The 23,514-nt window shown below is 39.7% G+C and overlaps 1 protein-coding gene across 1 annotated transcript in view; it reads left to right on the forward strand.

The window, feature by feature from the left end:
- Positions 1 to 23,514, forward strand: part of TRAPPC11 (trafficking protein particle complex subunit 11) — a 44,498-nt gene that overhangs the window by 12,721 nt on the left and 8,263 nt on the right. Inside the window, exons 11-25 of the mRNA XM_065404567.1 lie at positions 6,917 to 7,010; positions 8,606 to 8,685; positions 8,782 to 8,860; positions 8,951 to 9,005; positions 11,942 to 12,087; positions 13,310 to 13,371; positions 13,467 to 13,599; positions 14,336 to 14,466; positions 15,317 to 15,472; positions 15,965 to 16,152; positions 16,887 to 17,035; positions 18,431 to 18,552; positions 21,375 to 21,494; positions 21,768 to 21,833; positions 21,941 to 22,097. Coding sequence (XP_065260639.1) covers positions 6,917 to 7,010; positions 8,606 to 8,685; positions 8,782 to 8,860; positions 8,951 to 9,005; positions 11,942 to 12,087; positions 13,310 to 13,371; positions 13,467 to 13,599; positions 14,336 to 14,466; positions 15,317 to 15,472; positions 15,965 to 16,152; positions 16,887 to 17,035; positions 18,431 to 18,552; positions 21,375 to 21,494; positions 21,768 to 21,833; positions 21,941 to 22,097 — 1,738 coding nt within the window. The remainder of the gene's footprint in view (positions 1 to 6,916; positions 7,011 to 8,605; positions 8,686 to 8,781; positions 8,861 to 8,950; positions 9,006 to 11,941; positions 12,088 to 13,309; positions 13,372 to 13,466; positions 13,600 to 14,335; positions 14,467 to 15,316; positions 15,473 to 15,964; positions 16,153 to 16,886; positions 17,036 to 18,430; positions 18,553 to 21,374; positions 21,495 to 21,767; positions 21,834 to 21,940; positions 22,098 to 23,514) is intronic.

A 23,514-nucleotide genomic window follows, 5' to 3' on the forward strand; every position in this document is an offset into this window, starting at 1 on the left:
TTGGCATTACATTAGCTATTCTCCTATCATCTGGCGCAGAGGCTGATTTAAGCAATAGGTTTCATACCACAGTTAATATTAATTTGTTCCAAAACTTTCTCTATTTATACCTCAATCTGAGGCAGTTCCTTAGATTTATCACCTAAAAAGAATGGCACAGGTGAAGGAATCTCATTCACATCCTTTGCAGTGAAGATTGATGCAAATAATTCATTTAGCTTTTCTGCAACGGCCTTGTCTTCCTTGAGTGCTCCTTTAGCATTTGGTTTGTCCAGTGGCCCCACTGGTTGCTTGGCAGCCTTTCTGCTTTTGATGTACTGAAAAAAAATTGCTGTTAGTTTTTGTCTTTTAGTTGTTGCTCTTCAAATTCTTGTTGTGGCCCACCTAATTATACTTTTACGGTTGACTTGCCAGAGTTTATGCTTCTGTTTTCCTCAGTGGGATTTGACTTCCTATTTATAAAGATGCCTTTTTGCCTCTAACCATCTTTTACCATAGTGGCATTTTCTATGGTTTTGGTCATTACTGGGGGTTTTTAATTTGGAATATACATTTAGTTTGAGCCTCTATTATGATGTTTTAAATAGTTTACATGCTGCTTGCAGGCATTTCATTTCACTCTTGTGACTGTTCCTTTTAATTTCTGTTTAACTAGCTTCCTCATTTTTGTGTCATTCCCACCACAGTAGCATTTAAAAAGGGGTTTCTTTAGTATTTTCCTCTCTACAAGGATATTAAATTTAATTACATTATGGTTGCTATTACTTAGTGCTTCAGCTATATTCACCTCTTCGTCCAGTTCTGTGCGCCACTTAGGACTAAATCAAGAATTGCCTCTCCCCTTGTGGGCTCCAGAACTAGCTGCTCCAAGAAGCAGTCATTAATCGTGTCTAGAAATTTTATCTCTGCATCCCATCCTGAGGTGACATGTAGCCAGTCATTATGGGGGTAGTTGAAATCCTCCATTATTATTGGGTTTTCTCTGTTTTTTGTAGCCTCTCTCTGAGCATTTCACTGTGGTCAGTAATATATTCCTACTGCTACACTCATTATTCAAGCTTGGAATTTCTATCCATAAAGATTCTGACAGTTTGAGTCATTTAAGATTTTTACTATATTTGACTCTACTTACTTTCATATATAGTGCCGCTCCCCCACTAGCACAATCTACTCTGTCATTCCTATATATTTTGCACCCTGGTATTACCATAGTCTATTGATTATCATTGTTGTACCAAGTTTCTGTGATGCCTACTATATCAGTATCCTCATTTAATACCAGGCTCTCAAGTTCACACATCATAGTATTTAGCCTTCTAGCATTTGAATACAACCACTTAAATAAATGTGTCTGCCTTCATGTGATGTAATTGAATGGGACTCTTTTTCATTTGAAAAATCAACGAGGAATCCTTGTGGCATCTTAGAGACTAACAAATTTATTTGGGCATAAGCTTTCGTGGCCCACGAAAGCTTATGCCCAAATAAATTTGTTAGTCTCTAAGGGTATGTCTACACTACAGGATTAATTCGAATTTATATAATTCGAATTTAGGAAACCGATTTTATAAATTCGAATGTATTCGGCCACACTAGGCACCATTAATTCGGTGGTGTGCGTCCAAGCTACCATAGTAGCATCGATTTCCAGAGCGTTGCATTGTGGGTAGCTTTTACATAGCTATCCCATAGTTCCCGCAGTCTCCACCCCCCTTGGAATTCTGGGTTGAGACCCCAGTGCATGATGGGGCAAAAAACATTGTCGCAGGTAGTTCTGGGTACAGCCTCCCCCTCCCTCCCTGAAAGCAACGGCAGACAACCATTTCGCGCCTTTTTTCCTGAGTGAACTCTGCAGACTCCATTCTGCATCAAGCATGGATCCCGTTGTGCTCCAGAACGCAGTCTTGAACATTATAAACACCTCGCGCTTTCTCGTGGAGTTTATGCTTACACAGGACCAGAAACAAGAGGCGAGGAGGAGGAGGAGGCGGCGATTGCAGCGCAGCGACCAGCGTGATGAGGACATGGACACGGACACAGAATTCTCTGAGACCGCGGGCCCCGGTGCTTTGGAGATTATGATGTTAATGGGCCAGGTTATAGGCTTTGAACGCCGATTCTGGGCCCGGGAAACAAGCACAGACTGGTGGGACCGCATAGTGTTGCAGGTGTGGGACGATTCCCAGTGGCTGAGAAACTTTCGCATGCGTAAGGGCACTTTCATGGAACTTTGTGACTTGCTTTCCCCTGCCCTGAAGCGCCAGAATACCAAGATGAGAGCAGCCCTCACAGTTGAGAAGCGAGTGGCGATAGCCCTGTGGAAGCTTGCAACGCCAGACAGCTACCGGTCAGTCGGGAATCAATTTGGAGTGGGCAAATCTACTGTGGGGGCTGCTGTGATGCAAGTAGCCAAAGCAATCACGGAGGTGCTGCTACGAAAGGTAGTGACTCTGGGAAATGTGCAGGTCATAGTGGATGGCTTTGCTGCAATGGGATTCCCTAACTGTGGTGGGGCAATAGATGGAACCCATATTCCTATCTTGGCACCGGAGCACCAGGGTACCCAGTACATAAACCGCAAGGGGTACTTCTCAATGGTGCTGCAAGCACTTGTGGATCACAAGGGACGTTTCACCAACATCCATGTGGGCTGGCCGGGAAGGGTTCATGACGCTCGCGTCTTCAGGAACACCAATCTGTTTAAACGGCTGCAGCAAGGGACTTACTTTCCGGACCAGAAAATAACCGTGGGGGATGTTGAAATGCCAATTGTTATTCTTGGGGACCCAGCCTACCCCTTAATGCCATGGCTCATGAAGCCATACACAGGCAGCCTGGACAGGAGTCAGGAGTTGTTCAACTACAGGCTGAGCAAGTGCAGAATGGTGGTAGAATGTGCATTTGGCCGTTTAAAAGGTCGCTGGCGATCCTTATTGACTCGCTCAGACCTCAGCCAAACCAATATCCCCATTGTTATTACTGCTTGCTGTGTGCTTCACAATCTCTGTGAGAGCAAGGGGGAGACCTTTATGGCAGGGTGGGAGGCTGAGGCAAATCGCCTGGCTGCTGATTACTCGCAGCCAGACACCAGGGCGATTAGAAGAGCACACGATGAAGCGCTGCGCATTAGGGAAGCTTTGAAAACCAGTTTCATGACTGGCCAGGCTACAGTGTGAAATTTATGTTTGTTTATCCTTCCTGAAAACCCGCCCCCTTTATTGACTCATTCTCTGTAAGGAACCCACCCTCCCCCTTCCCCCAGCTTGCTTTCAAAGGAAATAAAGTCACCATTGTTTAAAAATCATTTATTCTTTATGAATTGATTATAAAAAGAGGGAGAGAACCTGAGTGGGGTTTGGGAGGAGGATCAGCGGGAAGGAAAAGCCCAGTAAAAAAAGGTTAAGAAAATGGCAGCCTTTTGCTTGGGCTGTCCACTGGGGTGGAATGGGAGGGTGTACGGAGCCTCCCCCCCCCCGTGTTCTTACACATCTGGGTGTGGAGGCTATGGAAAATGGTGAGGAGGTAGGGGGGTTATACAGGGGCTGTAGCGGCACAGAACCTGAGTGGGGTTTGGGAGGAGGATCTGCGGGAAGGAAAAGCCCAGTAAAAAAAGGTTAAAAAAATGGCAGCCTTTTGCTTGGGCTGTCCACTGGGGTGGAATGGGAGGGTGTACGGAGCCTCCCCCCCCGTGTTCTTACACGTCTGGGTGTGGAGGCTATGGAACATGGTGAGGAGGTAGGGGGGTTATACAGGGGCTGTAGCGGCACTCGGTTCTCCAGCAGCCGTTCCTGAAGCTCCACCAGACGCCGGAGCATGTCTGTTTGCTCACGCAGCAGCCCCAGCGTTGCTTCCCGACTCCTCTGATCTTCCTGCCGCCACCTCTCATCTCGAGCGTCTCTCCTGTCCTCACGTTGGTCCCTCCTGTCCTCACGTTGGTCCCTCATGTCCTCACGTTGGTCCCTCCTGTCCTCACGGTCACTGGCTTCTTTCCTATACTTGCAAACCGTCTCCTTCCACTCATTCAGATGAGCTCTTTCATTCCTGGTGGATTGCATGATTTCGGAAAACATCTCTTCTCTCGTTTTTTTTTTACGACGCCTTATCTGGGATAGCCTTCGGGAAGGAGGAGGGAGGCTTGAAACATTTGCACCTGCTGGAGGGAGTGAAAAAAGGAGAGAATTTTTTTAAAAGATACATTTTTCAGAACAATGCTTATACTCTTTCACGGTGTATACTATTCACATTACATAGCACATGTGATTTCTGTGCAAGGTCGCATTTTGCCTCTTAATATTGAGTGCCTGTGGCTTTGCTGCTAGAGATCACAGACGCAGGTCGGGGAAACAGAATTCACCTTGCATGCTGCCATGGTAAGCCACTGTCTTTAGGCTTCTGCGCCCTGCTTTCCCACATACCAAGCAAAGCCCGTTGTGCTGCAGTTTTCCTGTTAGCTTGTTTTCTGCTGCTGAAGGTTAACACCCCCCCCCCATCCAATTCTCTGGGATGAGTGCTTTATCCCTCCCCCCACCGCCTGGCTGGTATCAGGGAAGATCCCTGCAGGAACCAAACTAACAAACCCCCCCCACCCGCCATGAATTCTCTGGGATGAGTGCTTTATCCCTCCCCCCACCGCGTGGCTGGTATCAGGGAAGATCCCTGCAGGAACCAAACTAACACCCCCCCCCCACCCGCCATGAATTCTCTGGGATGAGTGCTTTATCCCTCCCCCCACCGCGTGGCTGGTATCAGGGAAGATCCCTGCAGGAACCAAACTAACACCCCCCCCCCCCCCACCCGCCATGAATTCTCTGGGATGAGTGCTTTATCCCTCCCCCCACCGCGTGGCTGGTATCAGGGAAGATCCCTGCAGGAACCAAACTAACACCCCCCCCCCCCCACCCGCCATGAATTCTCTGGGATGAGAGCTTTATCCCTCCCCCCACCGCCTGGCTGGTATCAGGGAAGATCCCTGCTAGCAAAACGCGAAAAGCTCTGGGCCAATCCTCCCCCCCCCCTTGCACTTGGCTAAATGCAGGGAAGGATTTCTTTTCAGCCACAGGCAAACAGCCCAGTAGGAACGGCCACCTCAGTCCCCTTAATTAAATTCCCTTATTTCAACCAGGTTACCCTAAGCGATATCACTCTCCTGAGGATTACACAGCAAGATAAAGAACGGATGTTGCTTGAATGCCAGCAAACACCGGGACCATACGCTGCCAGGCTCTGTCAGGCAATGATACCAGATTACTTGCTACTAGCATGGCGTGGTCAAGTGTCCTACCATGGAGGACGGAATAAGGCTGCACTGCCCAGAAACCTTGTGGCAAGGCTTTTGGAGTACCTCCAGGAGAGCTTCATGGAGATGTCCCTGGAGGATTTCCGCTCCATCCCCAGACATGTTAACAGACTTTTCCAGTAGCTGTACTGGCTGCGAATGCATCCCAAGTGCTCAGGGCAAATTAATCATTAAAAATGCTTGCTTTTAAACCATGTTTTATATTTTAAAAGGTAAACTCACCTGAGGTCCCTTCCATGGGGTCATGGTCTTGGGTGCTGGCTTGGGAGGCTTGGGAGGGTACTTCAGTCAGGGTGAGAAACAGTTCCTGGCTGTTGGGGAGAACGGAGAGCTGGGTGCTCTCTGCCAGCTCGTCCTCCTCCTCCTCTTCCCCTTCCGCGGAATCATCAGGTGTCCCTGATGAGATTATCCCCAGCTCGGAATCCACAGTCAGAGGTGGGGTAGTGGTGGCGGCCCCCCCTAGAAATGCATTTAGCTCAGCGTAGAAGCGGCATGTCCGCGGCTCTGACCCGGAGCGACCGTTTGCCTCCTTTGCTTTTTGATAGGCTTGTCTGAGCTCCTTGACTTTCACGCGGCACTGATCTGTGTCCCTATTGTGGCCTCTCTCCATCATGCCCTTGGAAATTTTTTCATAAGTTTTGGCATTTCGTCTTTTCGAACGCAGTTCAGCTAGCACTGAATCCTCTCCCCATATAGAGATCAAATCCAGTACCTCCTGTACGGTCCATGCTGGTGCTCTTTTTCGATTATCAGCCTGCATGGTTACCTGTGCTGATGAGCTCTCTGTGGTCACCTGTGCTCTCCACGCTGTGCAAACAGGAAATGAAATTCAAATGTTCCCGGGGCTTTTCCTGTCCACCTGGCCAGTGCATGCGAGTTCAGATTGCTGGCCAGAGCGGTCACAATGGTGCACTGTGGGATAGCTCCTGGAGGCCAATAACATCGAATTGCGGCCACACTAACGCTAATTCGAATTGACAAATTCGATTTTGGCGCTACTCCGCTCGTCGGGGTGGAGTACAGAAATCGAATTAAAGGGCCCTTTAATTCGAATTAAATGGCTTCGTTGTGTGGACGGTTCCAGAGTTAATTCGAATTAAAGCCACTAAATCCGAATTAAAGGTGTAGTGTAGACCAGGCCTAAGGTACCACAAGGACTCCTTGTTGTTTTTGCTGCTTCAGACTAACACGGCTACCACTCTGAAACCTTTTTCATTTGACTGTTTCTCTTTCGTTTCTACCTGTACTTTATCAACTTCTATCATCTTCTGTTTGCTAGGATATAGAGAAACCCCTTTAATAAATCCTCCCCAAGGGATGTCTCTATTCAAACTATGTGCTACTCCATACCTGTCAGCTTTCCCCTACCCCTTACTTTAAAAACTCCTCTATGACCATTTCAATTGTATATGCCAGTATTACACTTTTCAATTGCTTATCTGGTTTCCTAGTAAGTAGTAATTTACACAAATGGTTGAAAAAGTTAAATACATTAAGAACTGATATTCCTCTTTTTGCTCTTTAAATGTGTATGTTTTTGCTTATTTACTTCAACACTGTTATCTTTCATATGTTTGAAATATGAACCCTTTTTAAAGGCTATATTTGCTGAATTTACAGTCTTCTGTCAGCTATCCCAATCCGGATCCACTGGAAACTCAAACTGGAGTGCTTGACTTTTATGGACAGAGATCATGGCGTCAGGGAATACTAAGTAAATAATTTTTCTGTTTTTAATTCCTACAGAGGTCAGACAAAGGGATTGAGGTCCTGATCCTGTAATTAGCTCTGGATTGGCAGATTCCTTGCACCTGTTTACAGCCAACTGACTTCAGTGAGACTGAATAGGTGCAGTGGTCTGCCCTGCAGAACCAATTACAGGACTAAGTCCTTAATTTGTCCATTTACTTGGCAGTGTAAATCTCAAGTGTAATTCAGGAAGGTGTACATCTAGAATCTTATTTCTGTAAGTTTTCTCCTTCTATGTAGATGAATATATCTTGTACCTAACTAGAGAGGTGTTTAAACTAGTTACTGGTGTAATACAAAATAAGTGGTACACAAAATAATGATAGTTCTACAGATCATTTTATTCTGCTGGTTGTGGTTATGCATATGTTGATGTTTTTTGTTTTGTTGTTACAGTCTTTTCTAAAACTGTGGCAAGTATAATGGGCCTATCTAGACATGAGAGAGTGAAGTCCCCATAATATCCCCAGAAATTCTCTTGGACTAAAAGTAAGAATCAATAAGAAGTTAGACAAGAGAGTAAGAACCAAAAACGGGGGGCAGAGAGAGAGAGACACACAAGAAAGACAGAGGGGCCAGAGTGTCATAAGGAGGCCTTAATGTTAACGAGAATCAGGCCTGCAAACTCATCCCATTGTAAATAGCACCTCACTGTGGCAGACAAAAACTGCCACTTCCAGCAACACCTTTTCAGGTATCAAAATAGCTTTAAAGGGAAAAGCTGAATCACTAGCTGTAAAGTTGGGAAGGCTATATATTATATTTTCACCATCAGTGGAACATTGAGTTTATGCACTTTGACTTTGAAATGCTCACACTGTCGAATTCAACATTTTTCTCTCATTGATCACCTGGATACACCTTTAGGCATAGCAACTTTTGATGTCCTTAAAACAGTCTCCTTCTGGTGTTACCAGTCATAATACAGTGATACCATTTTGAGAATATAATTGGTTGGTTAACTGTGTGATTTAAAACATTGAGTCTTGAATCAAAATTATAAATATCAGTGGAGTTTAAAAGTGAATAAAACTTTTTGTTTCCTACTAAGATGTGCATTCAGAGTTCTGTCTTCCTGCAACAGTTGACAGCCTCATAAATGCATAAAATAAACAGGGTGCAGCATTCCTTACATTGCTTTAAGTGTTGATGTTGTCAACTATTGGTAGAAAAACACAACTGTGAAGTCATTACTTAGAAGCCAGCAAATAGTTTGTCTTATACTAAAATTTTACAAATATATTATATTCTATCCAGTGATCTGGGCATCTTTGAAAAGTCAGTTTTTAAAACATCTTAGTTCACTTTTAAATTAATAATAATAATGTGCTGGTTAGAAAGAATGTTTGTTCCAAAATTATCTTTATAGAACAGAGAATATAGCAGAGTTCTCCAAACATAAACATTCTTTCTCCTAAGAGATGGCAATGTGAAGAATCTAAATATGCCTGAGTTAGAACTCTCTTTACGTACACTTATCTTGTTATTGTGAAAAAACAGTAATTCCTTTTGGGACTGGACAAAATTCCAATTTAATGGACTTTTCATTATCATTTGCAGGCTTTGATCTTTCTGATCCAGAAAAAGAGAAGGTGGGAATTCTAGCCCTGCAACTAAAAGAGAAAAATGTTCCTCACTCTGTAAGTTTATCTTAGAAGTAATTTCTATATTTTTCTAACACTTTTTTTTTTGAAGTATAAATATTGCCATATCACTACTGCTAATTTGTCTGTTAGGAGCTAATAATCACTTTGCTGAGTAATGCTGTAGCACAGTTCAAGAAATACAAATGTCCAAGGATGAAGAGTCACTTAAGTAAGTATCAATTACCGAACAAATCTTTGAAAATCTTTGCAACAATATTTTAAGTATTGCATTGTAGACATATGACTTTGTTCTTTTCAGTGGTTCAGATGGGTGAAGAATATTATTATGCTAAAGATTACACCAAAGCTCTGAAGTAAGTATTATTTATGAATGATTCCTTAGTGCATTATTTTTCTCATTTGGAACATAGACCTTATCAACTGTGAGCTGGTGTTGGAAATTCATTTAAGAGACTTCGGTTACCTTGATGTGATGCCCATGGAGTTCTGGGAGTGAATTTGAGATTGCTAATTCCCGCTTACTGACCCATTGTATGGTCCACTTCAGAAGTTACCCCTGAAAAAGAGAGTAATTCTCAGCCAATGGTCCACAAATAAAAGATTACCCAGTGGGACAAATAAGAGCAGCCTAAAATTTGGAATATGCTGTGTGATAGTTGCAAAGAGAATTTAATTACTCATACTCCTCTCAGATTCTTTAGCATTCAAGACATAAGGAAAAAAAAAAAATTAAATCTAAAACTTAGAAGAAAATTTCAGAATGTTTTGTCTATACTTACTTAAATAATTAGGGAAGGTAGTTATATCTATTTAATAGGGCTGTCAAGCGATTAAAAAATTAATCACAATTAATTGCGCTATTTAAACAATAATAGAATACCATTTATTTAAATATTTTTGGATGTTTTCTACATTTTCAAATATATTGATTTCAATTGCAACACAGAATAAAAAGTGTACAGTGCTCACTTTATATTTATTTTTGATTACAAATATTTGCACTGTAAAAAACAAAAGAAATAGTATCCTTCAGTTCACCTAATACAAGTATTGTAGTGCAGTCTCTTTATCAACTTACAAATGTAGAACTATGTACAAAAAATTAACTGTGTTCAAAAATAAAATGTAAAACTTTAGAGCCTACAAGTCCACTCACTCCTACTTCAGCCAATTGCGTAGACAAACCAGTTTGGTTACAATTTGCAGGAGATAATGCTGCCTGCTTTTTCTTTACAATGTCACCTGAAAGTGAAAACAGGCGTTCGCATGGCACTGATGTTTAAGTGCCGTGTGCGCTAAAGATTCGTATGTACCCTCATGCTTCAACCACCATTCCAGAGGACATGCATCCATGCTGATGGCGGGTTCTGCTTGATAACGATCCAAAGCAGAGCAGACAGATGCATGTTCATTTTCATCATCTGAGTCAAATCCCACCAGCAGAAGGTTGATTTTCTTTTTTGGTGGTTCAGGTTCTGTAGTTTCAGCATCTGAGTGTTGCTCTTTTAAGACTTTTTTTTTTTTTTTTTTTAAACAAGCGTCATCAGCATGGAAGGATGTCCTCTGGAATGGTGGCGGAAGCATGAAGGAGCATACGAATGTTTATCACATCTGGCATGTAAATACCTTGCAATGCCGGCTACAAAAGTGCCATGCAAATGCCTGTTCTCACTTCCTGGTGACATTGTAAATAAAACCTCTACCCCGATATAACATGAATTCAGATATAACGCGGTAAAACAGCGCTCCGGGGGGGCGGGTCTGCGCACTCCTGCAGATCAAAGCAAGTTCGATATAACGCAGTTTCACCTATAACGCGGTAAGATTTTTTGGCTCCCGAGAACAGCGTTATATCAGGGTAGAGGTGTAATAAACGGGCAGCATGATCTCATGTAAATGTAAACAAACTTGTTTTTCTTGGCGATTGGCTGGACAAGAAGTAGGCTCTGAAGTTTTACATTGTTTTGTTTTTGAGTGCAGTTATGTAACAAAAAAAAATCTACATTTGTAAGTTACACTTTCACGATAAGAGATTACACTACAGTACTTGTATGAGGTGAATTGAAAAATACTGTATTTTTACAGTGCAAATATTTGTAATAAAAATAATATAAAGTGAGTACTGTACACTTTGTATTCTGTGTTGTAATAGAAATCAATATATTTGAAAATGTAGAAAAACATCCAAAAATATTTAATAAATTTCAATTGGTATAATATTGTTTAACAGTGCGATTAATTCGTGATTAATTTTTTTGAGTTAATCGTGTGAGTTAACGGCGATTAATTGACAGCCCTACTATTTAATATTAAAAGGTAAAAAATGCTGTTTTTTATTTATTAAAAATAAAACCTGTTAATGCAAAGTTTAAGGTTACACAGGTAACAATTTAAAATCCAGGAAACACTAAAGCTGTTGGAAGTTTAGGAGTTCTGGGTGTGCTAAAGTCATAAATTTAACTTTAATCTTGCATGAAATCAGTGTTGTGCATTCAGCTTCTTAATTTTGTTTCTAAGTGGGAGGGGTTAATGCCTGTGCTACTTAATGTTAAGCATTTTAATACTCTCAGTTAAAGTTATCAATACAACAGAATGTGATCTTCCAAGAGTGTGTGGGTCAGGTGGGAGTGAGTTTGTTCTATCTTTGCTGTTGCTGCTTAGCTGGAAACAATTTTCTGGAAGGCCTTGTCTACACAAGAAAGTTTTTACAAGTTATACTGGTACAATTAATTTCTTTCCAGCTGCTGTTTTTAATTCTGTACTTAATGTTAAGGGAGGCAATTTGAGAACTTTTACTGTTGGTTGGTTGGTTTCCTTCCTGATAACTGAGATTGGAAAATCTCTTGTTCGAAGTGTTTGCTTCATTCTTGCAAGACACATACATATTTCTCTATTGGTTTAAGTTTGTGCAGTAAGTGCCATTTAAAAAACCAAAACAATACTACCTGCAGGTATTACATTTAACATAACATTTACTATTTTGTGTCTATACAAAGGTAAATACAGTGAAATAAACATCCCTTTTTTTAAAATGGTGCTCACTGTCCAATGGAGATGATGCATCTATTTTACAGAAGGTTCTTGATCAGCTATAAATAAAATAAAAATAAGGGGGGGAAAAAAAGCTTTGAGTCTCTATTGGTAAATCTGTAATTGATTAAGCTTTTCGGGGGGAGGAAAAGGTGGGTTTGAGTTGGCTTCAGTATTGTTCACAATATAAGAGGATATCAAGTACATAAGCCATAACTTTACTTAATTATACATTTGTCCCACTTTTTTCCTCTTCCAGGCTGTTAGATTATGTCATGTGTGAATACCGTAGTGAAGGATGGTGGACTCTCCTTACTTCCATATTGACCACAGCTCTCAAATGTTCTTACCTCATGGCACACTTAAAAGATTACATTACTTACTCTCTAGAGCTGTTGGGTAGAGGTATCCTTTAAAGAAGTGTATCTCATGCCTGCTAGTTATTATAGTATTTGAGTCTTCAACCTTGTCACAAATCATTGTGCCAATCACATACCTTACATTAGATCAAATGCATGCCAGTGTAAGGGGTGCAATTCCATCGACTTTGGAGTTGAACCATCTTATGCCAGAGCTGAATTTGGTTCCTTATTTCTAACCTAGAACTTGCACATCTTGCTCTTCAGTTTAATGCACTGTAAAGTTTAGGAGTGAACTGGAGCGCGCTGTAAAGTTTAAGAGTGAATTGGGGTTAGAGAAGATGTAATGCATATAACATTATTAAAATGAGGCCAAAAACTGCATAACTAGAATAGTGTATAGAATACAATATCAGAAAGATGTTAACCAGTTGAAAATAAACTTAGTAAAACATAACCATAGAGAGAGACTTATTCCCTTTGTGATAGCCTAGCTAAGACTACTTACCTGGCTCATTTTGCACAAAAACAAGACAGCACAACCTCCTCCAGGAGGGGTAAGTGAGAGCTTTAATATTTAAATAAAGAGTATCGATAACAAAATATATAAATGTCACTTTTTAACTCCTAGCCAACTACTGCATGGTGGCTACACTGGAATAATCCAAACTCTGTTGTGTAGTTTTAGTCTCTTGGATTCATATTAACTTGATCTCATTAACTGTACCCTATCTTTTCCTCTACTTCAAGGGACAATGTCCTTCTGCTGTCAATACATTTGTTTTATATCTCTTCTCAGCTGCCATTTTCAGTCTTATCAGAATCTGTTGCTTCCACTACTCCAAACCATTCTGCTTGTACTTATAAGCAGAAACTACATGAGACCATTGGCAATGCTTGGAGAGGAAATTGCTCCCTTCATAGAATATTGCGTTATTCTCTTTGGAATTTTTCCTTCTTGTAAGCTATAAAATACTTCACGTAGCCAGAGTTTGGAAACAGACGTTTATTTTGCCACAATTGAGTGTTTTCCTATTGGCTGAGGTGAGAATAAGAGGAAAGACTTAAAATGGATAGAAAATATTAAGTAATGGAATTTGTATTTGGAAATACCAAAGTTCTCCTGGAAAGTGTTGCATGAAAGTGGTAGATTTCTGAAGATTAATGCTTTAGGTGTCTTAGTTCAGGGACTAACTTTCTTTTAATACTGATGAAAGATTGGGATTCTCCTGGTTTTGTAGTTTGCTTTCCTTAATTCTGTTCATTAGCATCCACTTTAAAAGAGGACCAGAAGTCTCGGATAGAAAAGAACCTGATTAAAGTTCTTATGGTAAGCAAGTAGAATTTAGCTTGCTTGAAATGTGTTCAAAAGATTTTTCAATATTGGATTAAATCTTTATTTTATAACCTTCTATCTGGGTATAGAATGAGAGCCCAGATCCAGAACCTGATTGTGATGCTTCTGCTGTGAAAGCTTCACAGAAGCTGTGGACTGACCGTGTTTCCCTAGCAGGCAGCAATATTTTTACAATAGAAGTTCAAGATTTTGTACCATTTGGTAAGTAACAAAGCTTTTAAAACATAGTTATGTCCTGATAAATTATGCTTTGGTGTTGTAAATTGCACTCATTTGCTGTAGATGCCACTGAGGAGGAATAAATATGCAAAACATGTTCTAACTGCCAGCGTTTAGAGCTTGTGGCAACAAATCCATTTCTTCTTTATCTACATCACTGGGGTGGGAGGATGGTGAGAAAATCCAAATTATATTTTTTCCCTTTCTCCTTCTCCCAGATGTGATGTGGATAAATGTAGTTGGTACAAAAACAGTTTGAGAGACCTGTCTCAGGAAGAATCCTCTGAGCTGCAACTGGCCCACTGAAGGCCTAACATACAGTGGAAGAGAGAGAAAGTTCTGCTGAGAGAGGATGCTGTACCTCTGAAACAGAACTCCCCAGGGATGGAAACAAGGATATGTACTAGCTTAAACCCCACAAATACAAGGGAATATGGGGGAGGCATTAGCAGCTGCATAATTGCAGTGAAAGTGTGCTGTGTTCTGCTGAACTTCTGTCCCCTTGTGTCTCCCAAAGCCTGGTGTAGGTCCCGAGTATTACCTAGCTTCATGTAGGAGGGCAGTATTTTAACCTTGGTATATTTATGAATAGGTGGAACTAAAAGATTGTTCTGTGTAGATGTGTCATGTACAAGGTGTGGGAGTTTATGGTGGAGTTAAGTTTTCCAGCTTCACAGTCTTATCAACTTAACAAAGACCTTTTTGTTTTAAATTCTAGTGCAATGCAAAGCAAAGTTTCTTGCTCCAAGTTTTCACGTTGATGTTCCTGTTGAGTTCGATATTTACTTGAAAGCTGATTGTCCTCATCCAATCAGGTTTTCTAAACTATGTGTCGGCTTCAATAACCAGGTAACTATGTTTTATATGTGTGATCATCTGTTAGGGGAAGGTTAATTTCTCATAATGGGTCTTATTATAACCTTGCAGCTTCATTATACTTCTTCCAATTTATTGAAAAAGGGACACTTTTACCTTTATTTTTCTGTTAAAGTGTTTTCTTCTCTGTCACTCTTCTACTGAGTACTACACTGATTTAATAAAAACATCGGTGATTTAGTAGAGACAACAATACAGCTTTTTGTCTCCTTGTGGTACTCATAAAACAACACTTTTGAAATTAAGTATCAGAGGGGTAGCTGTGTTAGTCTGGATCTGTAAAAAAGCAACAGAGAGTCCTGTGGCACCTTTAAGACTAACAGATGTATTGGAGCATAAGCTTTCACGGGTGAATACCCACTTCGTCAGACGCAAGACAAGGTTGACATGCGTCTGACGAAGTGGGTATTCACCCACGAATGGTTATGTTCCAATACATCTGTTAGTCTTAAAGGTGCCACAGGACTCTCTGTTACTTTTTGAAATTAAACATTATATTTAAAATCATCTAGAATTACAAATAAGACTTACTATATGTTACATTAACTAGGATAATTGCACTTTAATTACTGCAAAGTGCAATTATGCAGTACTATTGAGACTACTTGTTAGAGGAAACTTTTTATCCTAAATAAACTTGTATCTATCAGTTGCCTAAATACATTAGGTTTATGATCCATAACACTAATTGTTCACAGGTATGACAAGCAGAGAGCTCTAACAGGATTTCAACTTTAGTCCAGTAACACAGATTGTCAACATTCATTATATAGATAATATATTCTCAGCAATAGGATAACTTATTTTTTCTCACCCGCTATAGGAATACAATCAGTACTGTGTGGTAGAAGAAGCATATCAGAAAAGTGACATTCTGGAATATTCATCCCAGGGACCAGTGTGCCTAGTCCCTGGTAAAACAAGAAAGTTCACTTTCAAATTTGTTGCAAAAAGTGAAGATGTGGGAAAGAAGGTTGAGGTTAGTTATCTAGATTCACAGGTTTGGCTCTTCAAGCTCAAAATTGCAAGGTTGACTGCAATTCTTTACTAGTTAGTAATGTCACCGTATTGTGTATATTTAAATATAATTTGTTTTGTAAATAGCATTACAAGATTGGCACCCACTTCAAAAAACTGAGTAGAAAAATGGACAGGAGGGAGTGAAAAATACCAAGAGCTTCATATTAAAGGGGAGAGAGAGAGAGAGAGAGTGTGTGTGTGTGTGTGTGTGTGTGTGTGCGCGCGTGCGCACAGAAATATATGTCTGCACACATGCATCCCCATCCTGCCACAGTTGTTTAAGTGAAACTGCCTGGACTGTAGAGCCAGTGTGTTGAGATTTTAATCTCCTGTGCTGCAAGCAGTTTTAGGGGTATGTATGTATGTTATATATAAAGTGTGTGTGTGTGTGTACTGCAAAATGACTGGAGGAGGGAGGGGAAAAAGTTGTATCTGAATAAACATGTTTCAGATCACCTCTGTGGATTTAATCCTGGGCACCGAAACTGGCAGATGCGTGATTCTGAATTGGCGTGGAGGAGGAGGAGATGCTGCTTCATCTCAAGAAGCGTTGCAGGCAGTTCGCTCCTTCAAACGGCAACCTAAACTTCCAGATAATGAGGTTCATTGGGACAGCCTGACTATTCAGGCAAACACTATGTAGGTAAACGTTTAAAATGTGTAATGGTGAACATCAAAAATATCTCCCATATGTATTGGATCTTTGTAAAATAAATAAAAACAAAAATAAGTAGCTCTTAAGGATTTATTTTCTGACTTACCTACTTCCCACCCCCCAGTCAGTAATCTTCATCATTATTATTATTATTTTATTATTATTATTTTTTGTTAAAGAACAGAGCTAGAGCTTATGGAAGAGGTTGATCTCAGTATCTCATTTGACATGGCCCAAAGATAGACCAAACAGGCTTTAGTCCCCTTTTATTCATCCTGTCCAATTGTTTTTCCAGGTAAAACAAACAAGGAAGAGTTATTTACAGCAGTATATAAATACACAAAGAGGCCTGAAAATGCTATACAAGGAAATAGTTTTTATTCTATTTACTAACTTTAATACTAACTGGACATTTTCAGAAGAATTAAATCCTCACTTTCAGAACATTTGCTGTTTAATGTGGGATTCTGTATCTCTGGTTACAGAAATGTGAGCTCCCAACTCTTACTGGGCCCCCAGTCATTTTTAATAGGATCTGTGCCAGTGTTCTGTGCCACTGATTTTCAGGCATTTCAGAGACTAGTGAAACAGGATATATCTCCCCTGGAGTTCTCATTTGAGCAATAGGCAACTTTAACCCTAACTAAAATGGACTAAAAATTGAGCCATCGAAGAAATGTGGAGTAACTAACCAGTTTTTTTCTTTTTTTGATTAAAGGATCATTTCTAGAGTGCCAAATATTTCTGTTCAACTCCAGCATGAACCTCCTACCCTGACTAATGAAATGTATTGTTTGATTGTGACAGTCCAGTCACATGAGAAGACAGTTGCCAAAGATGTGAAGCTCACGGCAGGTTTAAAACCAGGTATTTATTTCTGCCATGGTAGCATCTTAAGGGTCCTGTTGTCCTAGTTATTGTACAAAGAGTTAACACAGAGCCACAGAAAGCACACACTCTAAATCTAGGATTTACACAAATCATGATAGGTCAATTAACAGCTAAACAGGATGGGGGTTAAGAGGTGAACAGGACTATAGTGGAAACAGAGGTGTATGAAGAAATGAGTGGTAACAAAGGTCTCATTTGCAGGTGGTTGCCAGCTTAACCAATACTAGACAGTAGTGTTTTGTGGGCATCAACAAAAAAGTCAGGTTTTAAGGAGGGATTTAAAAGAGAATTTTCTCATGATCTAACAATACTGTAAAGTTACTTTTGACAACAAACAGATGGTAGATTTTTCTAGCTGAGCTGCTAGCAAGTTTCAGTTACAGAATTTGATTTAAAAGTAATGTTTCAAATACACTTGTATTTTTCTGTTGGACAATATGGGACCAATCCTGTCCCATTTGAAATTATGGGACAGGGTAAAAGTTACATTCCAGGTAGCTTCACATAGTTACATGCTGTTAGTTTGGATTTTGAATTCTTGATGTTATACCTATTGATGACAGTAGTGGTTGAGAAATACACTTTGCTTTGTATGGATAACTGCTAAAATGCATTTGTCTATATATTATAATACACGATCATGCAGAGTCTAATCCAAAGGCCATAGAAATGGGAGCCTTCCCACTGATCAACTTCATTGAAGTTTTTTGATCAGATTCATAATGGAGTGTCTGACACCACATCTATGTTCCCCCTTACTCAGAGTCTGAAAATTTGATACATGAGGTCATTATGGGCTTGCTGATTACTTAAAAAGAACCATCAAAATTTAACACTTCTGTTATAGGAAAGACTGTTTTCCATGCGACAAGGCATCCATGACGTGTGACAGGATGTGACTTCTGAGATTTTTTCATAACAAGTCATGGTCTTTGTAAACCCAGTCAACCCATAATTGAGCAAGATTCCTATGAATTTTTACAAATTGGGTCTTACATATGTTCAGTGTTTTAAAGTATGGAAGACCTTGTTCATTTAAAATAAATAAAGGATATCTTGTTCACAATTTGACCCCTATGACTATGAATTGTACATTTCCCACCAACCCCCTTCACCCATTGGCATAGGTTGCTGAAAGGCCATCAATCTGTGTACAAAAAAAAAATTCTTCTGTGATGCATCCATGTTGTAGTTTTGTGTCTTGCTGTTGTTGCTCATTTGGTTGAGGTATATGTCTGGTAGCAGTGGTGGTTGTTTTTTGTGATGCATACCTTAATATGCATAAATAGTGCCCGCTTGCCATGGTGATAAACAACATATAAATTAACAGAATAATTATGTGGGTATAAAAACAGTATATTTGTATTCTAGGGCAAGATGCCAATCTGACTCAGAAAACTCATGTGACCCTTAATGGAACAGAAATCTGTGATGATTCTTATCCTGCATTACTTCCTGATATCCCTGTAGGAGATTTACAGCCAGGAGAAAAGGTGAATTTAATTACTGCCCCCACTCCAATTAGGAAAATGTTTAATAGCTAAACTGAAAATGAACATTGGCTAGTAAAAACACTTTCATACAGATATCAGGACCACAATTTAGTTTCAGCTGTGATGATGCCTAGTATCTGGGCTTCTATCTAATGCAGCAGTTGTTTTATTCAAGGAATGAGCCTTTGACTTCCTTACATTTTAGTTCTATGGGCTAGTTCAATGGAATGGGGTTGGGGGCTGTGTGTGATACTAAGAGTGAAGAGATCTAATTAATATAATCCAAGGAGGCTGATCTGAACTGTGAATCCTTTAACACAAAGTTATCTCAACTGTGTATTTGACAGACAGAAGATTTTTTTATTACTGCCTTAGTGTTAAGTTTAAGTACCTGAGCGTGCTGAAGAGTCTCACAGAATTGTTAAGGTGGTTGGCACAGAGTGGACATTAGAGGGATTTCATATTGTGATATAAAGCTAAAGAGAAGGAAGGGGATAAAGGAAATGCTCAATTTTCATTCCCCACTTTGAAAGAGGAGAATGAGTTCAGGATGCACTAGTTCTTCTGGTTGTGGGTTGAATTTGATGTGCTACATATCATTTAGGAGATGGCAAATATTAAAGAATCACACTATTTTCCACAAGTGCACACTGGAAGCTTTGTAGGCTGTACTGATAATTTAACAGCCTAAGTGCTAAATCTTATAAGAATGCAGAGTTGAGTGACACATACTGATTTTTTTTTTTTTTTTAAATGGTGGTGATGGTAGGAAGGGAGAAGGATTGGGTTCATGAAATGGACAGCAGTTAATGTCTGCTACTAAGGGTAATTGTCTTCCTACATCTTCTCCACAGAGCAATACTGTAAAACTCACACGGTTTGAACTAGGGCTGTCAAGCGATTAAAAAAATTAATCGCAATTAATTGAGCGATTAAACAAATAATAGAATATCATTTTTAATATTTTTAGATGTTTTCTACATTTTCAAATATATTGTAATTGAAATCAACACAATACAACGTGTACAGTGCTTACTTTTTATTTATTTTTGATTACAAGTATTTGCACTATAAAAAAAAAAACCAAATAGTATTTTTCAATTCACCTAATACAAGTACTGTAGTGCAATCTCTTTATCATGAAAGTTGAACTTACAAATGTAGAATTATGTACCAAAAAACACCTGCATTAAAAAATAAAACAATGAAAATTTTAAGAGCCTGCAAGTCCACTCAGTCCTACTTTTTGTTCAGCCAATCGCTCAGACAAACAAGTTTCTTTACATTTGCAGGAGATACTGCTGCCCACTTCTTCATTACAATGTCACCTGAAAGTGAAAAAAGGCGTTCTCATGGCACTGTTGTAGCCGGCGTTGCAAGATATTTACGTGCCAGATGCACTAAAGATTCATATGTCCCTTCATGCTTCAACCACCATTCCAGGGGACGTGCGTCCATGCTGCTTACAGGTTCTGCTTGATAACGATCCAAAGCAGTGCGTACTGACGCATGTTCATTTTCATTATCTGAGTCAGATGCCACCAGCAGAAGGTTGATTTTCTTTTTTGGTGGTTCGGGTTCTGTAGTTTCCGCATTGGAGTGTTACTCTTCTAAGACTTCTGAAAGCATGCGCCACACCTCATCCCTCTCAGATTTTGGAAGGCACTTCAGATTCTTAAACCTTGCGTTGAGTGCTGTAGCTATCTTTAGAAATCTGATATTGGAACCTTCTTTGTGTTTTGTCAAATCTGCTGTGAAAGTGTTCTTAAAACAAACATGTGCTGGGTCATCATCTGGGACTGCTATAACATGAAATATATGGCATAATGTGGGTAAAACAGACCAGGGGACATAAAATTCTCCCCTAAGGAGTTCAGTCACAAATTTAATAAACGCATTATTTTTTAACGAGCATCATCAGCATGGAAGGATGTCCTCTGGAATGGTGGCTGAAGCATGAAGGAGCATATGAATGTTTAGCATATCTGGCACGTAAATACCTTGCAATGCCGGCTACAAAAGTGCCTTGCAAATGCCTGTTCTCACTTTCTGGTGAGGTTGTAAATAATAAGCGAGCAGCATTATCTCCTGTAAATGTAAACAAACTTGTTTGTCTTAGCGGTTGGCTGAACAAGAAGTAGGACTGAGTGAACTTGTAGGCTCTGAAGTTTTACATTGTTTTGTTTTGAGTGCAGTTATGCAACAAAAAAAATTCTACATTTGTAAGTTGCATCTTCAGGACAAAGAGATTGCATTACAGTACTTGTATAAGGTGAATTGAAAAACACTATTTTGTTTATCACTTTTACAGTGCAAATATTTGTAATAAAAAATAATGTACACTTTGATTTCAATTACAACACAGAATACAGTATATATGAAAATGTAGAAAAACATCCAAAAATATTAAACAATAGAATACCAATTGAAATTTATTAAACAGTACAATTAAAACTGCGATTAATCACGATTAATTTTTTTGAGTTAATCACATGAGTTAACTGCAATTAATTGACAGCTGTAGTTTGTAATAGCTAGTAAATCATAGGCTTGTTACAGCAAATGACACCTAGTAATGGCTCCAGCCTACTAGTGTAAATAGCAGGAGAACATCTAGTAGAATGGCCGGAGCTTTGCTACTCTTGTATTGGTGTCACACTTTATGCTGCCAGTCGCCAGTGCTGAAGACAAGCAATTGTTGTCCATTGTGGTTCCCCTAGTCTGTGTTAACTGAGGTACACTAAATGAATGAAAGGGCAGCTTTGGACTTGCTGGTTGCATTTTGAGTACTATTTAACTAATTTCATCTTTATATTTTACAGCTGGAAAAAGCAGTATACATTCGTTGTGGAACAGTTGGTACCAGGATGTTTCTGGTCTATGTTTCCTATTTAATCAGTGCTACTGTTGAAGACAAAGAGATAATCTGCAGGTGTCACAGGGTATGATCTGTTGAGTTCAGCAGTTTGGAATGACTCTTCAATTCATGTTAGTTTATATATGAAATGATTAAGGGATTTGGATTACTTTGTGTATGATTTTAAGAATGAGCCTAATTTCAATCATGCCCACAGTCTGCCCATCGTTCAGTGGAGGGCCAAAGCAGATGATGCCCTGGAGAGGGCTGGGGCAGGTGGTGATGAATTCAGTCCCCTGTAACCTGATGTCAATATCTAGATTTGAAATTTAATACAATCTTTTCCCCCTCCATGCAGGATGAAACTGTAACTATAGAAACTGTATTGCCCTTTGATGTTGCTGTTAAATTTGTTTCTTCAAAGGTATGTGTTTTGAAAATTGATTGACATGTCTTAGAATCATAAAAATCTGAGTAAACCAAACGTGACCACTAAAATATTGATGCATTCTTTGTCTCTTCTCTTGGTAGTTTGAACACTTAGACAGAGTCTTTGCAGACATACCCTTTTTACTGATGACAGACATTCTGAGTGCTTCACCTTGGGCTCTCACTATTATAACTAGCCAGCTACAACTTTCAGCTTCCATGGTACCAGTAGACCAACTGGAATCTTATGTGGAGAATGGTGAGAATTTAGATTATTGTTGCTTCTTAAATAAGATTTTTTTAGGAGAATGGAGTGGGAATTGGGAAGAAATACATTTTAATACCTTATTGATAAATTCATTTGGAGTTTCTCTAAATTATTTGAAGTAATGTTAGTACTTTGAGCTGAACTCACAAAGGGGAAAAAAATTAAAGTTAAAGGTGAAACTTTGTTTGTTTGTACCCTGTTCAGCTGTTCCTGGTTATTTGGCATGGAGAAGTGTGGAAAAATCTAATTTAGACAGTGGCAAATTTGAATTGGAATAGAGACCAATACAGAGTGTGATTGAGTTAGGTAGAATTTTGCTTAGCACAGCTTTCTGAAAGTGGTTGTGGTGACTGACTTCTCACTACTATATAAATTCTAAAATTTTATATGGAAGTCTCTAAAACTGCTGGCAATTTCTTAATAATCTTTTAAAAAACATTATTTGTTGAAAGGTAACATTAATATGGGAAATATAAAGCAGTTTCTTCACAGATGAGTATTGCTATATGGAGCCACCCTCAAGTTTTGTACAGCTGTCATTCTCGTTACATGAGCCAAATGAATTGACTGTGACCAACGCTCTTTATGTGTTCAGGAGCTATTTACAAAGAGAGAGAAAGAACTGTCTCTGGTTCTGTTGAATATCTCAGGCATGAACTAAATAGGCTTCTTTTAAAATGAGCTAAAAATATCTACCAAAAAAATCCAAATAAACTTCTTTCCCCTCTCTAAATTTTAGTAAAATGGAAATAAAAGGTCAGTAGCCAAAATCCTAAAAATCATCTCAAGCACCAGAGAGAACAGCCTCTTAATCAGCCATTCATGAGAAAAGGCATTTGACAATTTTTGGCTTTCATGTACTACATATGCCTTTTGAAATGTGCATACTGTATCTCTATAGAATGAAATTTAAACAAGTCCATACATAGGACACACACAGACATGAAATAGTGTGTGAATCTATTCTGACTAGCCTTAGAAGAACATGCAAGAAGTTTCTCCATCCTGTATTGAATACTGCCTTATTAGTTAGAATATCTTGTAGTTAAACAATAATGTTCTCCATCCTTCTGAGATAGATAAATTGAGGACTGTGCAGTAGAGCAGTCAAAAACTTTGACTGCAGTTTTTGGTTGGTTGGTTGATTTCATGGAATCGATGTGTTCCACAAGAACGTGCCAGTTCTGTTGAAACTTTCACCAGAAGCCAGGCTGGCATGGCAGCCCACCTGCCAACTAGTTTCCTAGGCTCCCTGCACAGCCCACTTGGCTGGCTGCTGGAGAGCAGTGGCTTCCATGGTTCACAGCTCAGCCAGGACTCTCTGTCTGGCTCCCTTTCCTGGGCTCTCTGGCTCCCAAGGTAGTTCAGGGAGCCAGCTTCCCTGGCAGCCCTGGCTCCTGTGGCTTTT

This window comes from Emys orbicularis, chromosome 5 (genome assembly GCF_028017835.1).
Source record: "Emys orbicularis isolate rEmyOrb1 chromosome 5, rEmyOrb1.hap1, whole genome shotgun sequence".
Taxonomy (NCBI): Eukaryota; Metazoa; Chordata; order Testudines; family Emydidae; genus Emys; species Emys orbicularis.